The sequence below is a fragment of the Betta splendens genome, chromosome 5 (assembly GCF_900634795.4).
Source record: "Betta splendens chromosome 5, fBetSpl5.4, whole genome shotgun sequence".
Taxonomy (NCBI): domain Eukaryota; kingdom Metazoa; phylum Chordata; class Actinopteri; order Anabantiformes; family Osphronemidae; genus Betta; species Betta splendens.
In genome coordinates this window covers 4,155,540-4,161,628 of record NC_040885.2, presented here as the reverse complement: position 1 = coordinate 4,161,628, position 6,089 = coordinate 4,155,540, and the positions used below count along the sequence as shown (strand labels likewise).

At 39.4% G+C, this 6,089-nt stretch overlaps 1 protein-coding gene across 1 annotated transcript; it reads right to left on the bottom strand.

Annotated features, from left to right (window-relative positions):
• Window positions 1-856: 856 nt before the first annotated feature.
• Window positions 857-4,432, bottom strand: LOC114856284 (acidic mammalian chitinase-like). Its single transcript, XM_029152137.3, has 12 exons — window positions 4,361-4,432; window positions 4,237-4,281; window positions 4,125-4,151; window positions 3,838-4,042; window positions 3,234-3,290; window positions 2,838-3,003; window positions 2,634-2,758; window positions 2,427-2,550; window positions 2,157-2,339; window positions 1,953-2,069; window positions 1,739-1,871; window positions 857-1,387 (listed from the first exon to the last, which is right to left on the bottom strand). The coding sequence occupies exons 2-12, from the start codon at window positions 4,259-4,261 to the stop codon at window positions 1,140-1,142; spliced, it is 1,410 nt and encodes a 469-aa protein (XP_029007970.1). The 5' UTR covers window positions 4,262-4,281; window positions 4,361-4,432; the 3' UTR covers window positions 857-1,139.
• Between the last annotated feature and the right edge of the window lie 1,657 nt (window positions 4,433-6,089).

Sequence of the window (6,089 nt, the reverse complement as noted above, 5' to 3'; positions counted from 1 at the left end):
AGGAAAGTGAGTGATTCAAGATTGATGAGCACTTTGCAAACTGAAGTGAATGACATTAAAATTACAATAAACATTTAACTGAAACATCTGAAGAGAGAACGAGTTTGAATAAATCATGGATGTAAAGTTATAACACGTTTTACCTTAATCTTTACATCTATTATTTTCTTTTAACAAACCTTTCATATTAAACCATTTTTGTTACATACCACCTGCTAGTACAGCAATTGCTTCCTGGTCCCGGTAGAGCTCTCCGTTGAACCATGAAACTCTTACGGATGACAGGCGGTGGCGGCGGTCGAGGATCTCCTTGGGGAACCGATCGTTGATGCTGTAGTCAGTCCCCTTCAGCTGTCTGCCCCGGCTCTTAATCAGTTCCTTCTGCTTAAAGTCATGAATCTTGGCAATGATGGGTCGTGGGCGCTGGCATCTGGTTGCCTTTCATCCAGCCAATGAGTGCGATGAAATGCCATGTTGTCCACAACATCATTTTTTTCTATAGACTTCAGGATGTCTGATGTTTTTATCAGCCGAGCCAGCTCCAGATGACTCAGGTGAGTCAGACGGACAAGATCTTTTGTTTGGGGCCGTGTCTTTTTTCCCCATTACCAGACGCTCGGAGCACTTGTACTAGAAACTTTCTTCTGTGTTATTGGTTGATTGTTTTTTGTAGGATGAAGTAGTTATTTATATATATTTATTGGCGGATAGTTTATCGAGCTCTTGTTTACTGCCGGTGTTGCGCCGCCTTGTTGAATTTCTTGAGCTATTCTTGCAGAGTCTTGCCTCCTCTCCTCTTTCTATTTAACTGAATAAAAGCTCTCATTATACAGTAAAGACTCTGTATCTTTAATGCTTTTTATTTTATAAGTATTTTCACACTGATGAATATATGACAGTTTTTAAAGAGAGAAAAATGTTTGTGAACTGTAGTATGGGTTTTGACAGGTGTCCTGTTGGTAGCATGTGAGGTAATATCTGTAAAATGTTACATTAAAATTAAATACATTGCATTTATACACTGATTATACACACATTAAAGAAATAATGCTGTACACAGTGGATAAAGAAACGCTGTGGGAGCCTGTTCTAAAGCAGGTCTTTTAGCCATGGTTTTACACATTGTGTCCACTTGAGACTTAGGGCCAGGCACAGCACTTGCACTTGTCATTAAAGACAGATCCAGCACCACAATATTCCAAGTGTGTGATCCCCCCAGCGCACATGTAGAAAGTTGCCTTGTCATCTGGATTGGCGTACAGCCCATCGGGTTTGCCATTGCAGAAGCCAGGTCCTGGAGCATGAGTGGTTGTTGTGGTTGTTGTGGTTGTGGATTTGGTGGTAAGATTTGGGTCAGGGCTGGTAGTTGGGGGCAGTGTGGGCATCTCTGGAGAAAGGAAGCAGAAGAAATGTACATCGTAAATGTACATACAGAAGAAATGAACATGTAAATGTACACAACTATGAATTTATTAATTAGAACAGCACAATACATTACTTTTTTACTTTATTACTGTAAGTAACATTGTTATGTAATAATTTTGTTATTAAAGTTTACAATAAATAGTCGTTAAAGATATTTGTATAAGTAAAACAGCATCTTATATTTTAATTTTATTGTGGTACAATCTGTCTGTCTCTCTATAAAACACAATTATATGTAAATATAAGAACTGTGGGAAAATTGCTTCCAGTCAAGACATCTGATATTATTGTGAGAAGATTACTAAAAACCTACCAATATTGAGAATTTTGTTGAGATGAGACAACAGTGGGTGTTTTCCTTGTCCGCAGAATTGTCCTGTAAAGTCATCCAAATCAAGGGCCCACACAAAGGCACCACCGAACCCTTGCTCCTGCAGGTAGCTCACCTGTTTGACAACAATAAACACTATTTGGTGACAGAAACATGTAGTACCTGAAATGTTGTATGCTACTGCACACGTAAATACCTTAATATCATAGCTCTCCCTGGTGTCGAATCCAACCCACTCATTGTTCTTTGTGGCATATGGGACTTTCTGGTCCTCAATCCACTGAATGGGGGTGTCCTTCACAAAGTTACAAATCTATAAAATGGAAAACATAAACCATTAAGTCATCACATTGGATTACCTTCCCCCTTAGATGAAACCTCATTTGAAACCTTGACACACCTCATAGTAGGACCAGAATCCTGCTTCACGTGTGAATGGACCGGCTGATGCAGGGCCACTAGCTGGGGCTCCAACACCAGTGTTTAAAGATGTCAGACGGAAGGTACGACCGTAAGCAGCAAAGCCCATCCTCAGCTTCTCTAACGGAGCTCCATTGTCTCTCCAGTACTTCATAGCATAATCCTACAAAAAGTGATATAAGTTGTGAAATATATACCTTTAAACAACACCCTTTAAATTGACTTTTATAAGCATCAAACGTCTTTTTACAGTGTTGAAGTAGATCAGGTCACCAGAGTCCTGTGAGCCACGGAACAGGGGGCTGTTATGCCCAGTAAACTGTTCCCAAGTTCCATGGAAGTCATAGGTCATCACATTGAGGAAGTCCAGTTCCCTGGAAAGAGGAAAAAGCGGAAACAATAAAAATACATAGTAGCACCTTTCTCTGACAAGATCTATTCAACAGATAACACTCACTTGGCAACTTCAGCGATCTCATATCCAGCATCAATATTTCCTTTTCCAGCAGGAACAGCAGCAGTCAACATCAGCTGAGGTTGGCCAGTGGCCTTGGCTTCAGCTGCATAGGCAACAGCCAGCTCCTGATATTACACAACAATAAGGAAGTCAAAGAGAAGTACATCAAAGGACCTGAGATATGCACTAAAGATCTCTACACACCCTGCAGAGAAGAGTGAACCTTTGTTTGTCCTCTGGGGGACTTCCACGAGAACCAGGGTACTCCCAGTCCAGATCCAGACCATCAAATCCATGAGTTCTTAGGAATTTGATTGTAGACTGGATAAACCTCTGACGATTAGCTTCATTAGACACCATGATGGAAAACCTGCGTGGAATATTTGTCTTAGTCTAGGTATAGTTGTTTAGGTACAATCATACAAAAAGTAACTTTTTTTTTACTTTATAATAATTATTCTTAATTCCTATTAGAAACAGTTTTTTTGTACATAGGTACTTTGCATTTATTTGGTCTATAAACATGTATATTTTTTCAGCAGTGTAGCTGATTGAATATCAATAGCGGACCTTGCAGGTAATCTATACAATGTTACTCACTGTGCTGAGCCGAAGTTCCATCCACCGACAGCCAGAAGAGTCTTTAGACTAGGATTCCTGCAAACAGCAAAGATCTTAGATCACCACCACACTTTATACAAGCTACAGTAGCAGTTGCTTTTAAATAGGTTTTAGGTTAGGGTCAACATTTTATTCTAGGGCTCTATATTTAGTTGCTGTAGGAGCCAAAAAACAAACAAACAAAAAAAGAATTATGGACCATCACATTGCTTGGTATTAGGGGCAATATAGTAAATGGTAAAAATGCTTTGAGTTTCATTCATACACTGGTGGTATAAGCTGACCCACTGGGGGCAACTTGGGGTTCAGTGAACCTGACCCAGAGGAGTCAGGAAACCACGAATCCACGAAAGACTGATGGACGCTTGAGCCACTGCAGCCAAATATCATGTTGCAAACAATAACTTATCTGTAGTAATTTATAACAAAAAAAATAGGAATCATCTTGTAGACAAATAAGGCTCCACAATTCTTAATTTATGCCAGTACTCTACAGTATTGGCATAAACACTACAGCTGTAGTGACTGCTGCACAGTCTGACTACTACACAAACACCAACTTATTTCAACCATGGCCACATACTTCTTTTTCAGTTCGTTGAAAGACTTGTAGAGGATGTCATCATTCCACTCATAGGTGACCAACTCATTGTTGTAGTTGATGATTGAGAAGGCATAGATCAGGGTAGTGCAAAGGAAGGGGTCCACATCTTTTGGCAGGAACTTGCCCTCACCAGGTCTATACTGGGACCAGTTGGTGAAGTAGCATTCCATTCGGCTGGCAGACCCTGGTTTGGAACAAAGGAACTTTAAAGTAACAGTGATTCCAGTTTTGACATTAAGTAAACAAGATATGTCAAAGATACTTACCCATCTGGCATATTGCCAGACATATGGCTGGAAAATGTAAAAGAGGGTGGATTAGAGCAATCAAGAGAATTGTAAAATTCTATTATATATGTCTAATCTATTTATACGATACCTGCTATAACTGTAAGTCTGGTCATTTTGAACTCACTTGTTTACTCTAAAAGACAAAAAATAAACGAAAGACAATACATGTTAAAAGAATAACTTAGAAAAGTTGTTTTTTCTTGTAAACTCACCAGACGACTCCACCAAGACAGCAAATAACAGCTGCAGAACTTGACCTTTTATATAGTTGACTACACAGAGAGAAAGGACAAAGTTTAGCAGCCTTTAGATAAAACAGGGCAATAAATGTGATGAGTATTAAACAGTGTTTTGATAAGATCCTGTCGAGTTTAAGCCATATATAGAAAATAATTTACTTACTGCAACACTCTGGGTGAACCTGACGCACAGGATGTAATTTAGGTCATTGGGCATATTTCTGTAATTGTATTTTTAATCTGATAACCTGATATTTTACTTTATATCAGTTTATATTGGAGTGTTACTGTTGTCAGGACGACAAAAGATTAAAATATAACCTTGATATTGACTCCTTTACAATCGGTCAACTGAAAATTTATGTTCTTTCTGACACAAAAACAGCCACTTTTATGCAGATTTAAACATTTGAATGCAATTGGCCATAGTGAAAATGCGATTAATTAATTAATTTAATTCAATTTATTTATATAGTGCCAAATCACAAAGTTATCTCAAGGCACTTTACAAGGTTAGGTTTAAGACCTTACATAGCTAAACCCAACAAATCCCCAAAACAACCAGGCCTTGAATTGTAATAATTACAATTTAACAGCATCAGTGGAGAGGTAAAACTCTGTCTCTAACGAGGAAGAAATCTCCAGCAGAACCAGGCTGAATGTGGGTGGCCAACTGCCTCAACTGGTTGGGGTGAAGGGATAGAAAGAGAGAGAAAAGAACAGCAACAACAAACAAGCAACAACACAGCACAGGCAGGATGGTTGGACCAGGGACTCGACACAGGCAAGGTGGTTCCATCCGCAGCTGCCCATCACAGACACAGCTCTGAGTCCAATGATACTTGTAGGTGAGGACAGAGTGGGAGAAAGAGAGGGGGGAGAAGCACAACTACAGGAAAGAAAGAGACAAGGTTAATTAAACATGGAATAATGATAGGGGTTATTCTATTCTATGGATAGAAGAGATAGAAGGAAACAGAGGAGCTCAGTGTTTAAATTAAGTCCCCCAGCAGTCTATGTCTATTGCAGCTTAACCAAGAGATGGTTCATGTGACTAACAATCATTGCCAGTTACCTGAACCATCTCTAACTCTAAGCTCTATCAAAAAGGAAGGTTTTAAACCGGAATTAGCCCCCCCAAATAGACACTGTTAGGTGTCTATAGGTTCTACTTCCTAAGACAGCTCAGGAAGTTCAATCTGCCCCAGGAGCTGCTGACCATCTTCTACATGGCCATCATCCAGTCTGTCCTCTGCACCTCTATCGCTGTGTGGTTTGGCTCAGCTACCAAGCAGGACAGACACAGACTGCAGCGGGTGGTCAGCAGAGAAGATCATTGGGACTGAGCTCCCTTCCATTTAACACCTGTACCAGGCCAAACTCAAAAAACGGGCAGCAAGCATCACTGCTGTATGTGACATATCGACCTGCAGTTTATTTATTATTTTTTTATTTGTAAATAACTATAATTAAAATTGTAAGTAATTTGTTTTGTTTTTTGCCACAAGAGGGATAAAATTCACATAAAATTCCTTCGTTGTCCTGTGCAAACTTTTTTGATTCTGATCATGAAGAATCTGTTGTGTGGTCAAATGTGGCGAGTACTTTTTATTTTCTTATGAAATACATACTGTTGAATTCATATTGACTTATTTATGATGCCTACTCAGGCCAATTCCCATATCATCAGATAGCCCAGTAA

Coding starts and splice junctions, on each gene's coding strand:
- LOC114856284 (XM_029152137.3), bottom strand. CDS start 4,261: ATGACCAGACTTACAGTTATAGCAG. Junction 3,291..3,837: donor TTCAACGAACTGAAAAAGAA/GTATGTGGCCAT, acceptor TGCTGTTTGCAG/GAATCCTAGTCTAAAGACTC. Junction 2,551..2,633: donor GAGATCGCTGAAGTTGCCAA/GTGAGTGTTATC, acceptor TCCTCTTTCCAG/GGAACTGGACTTCCTCAATG.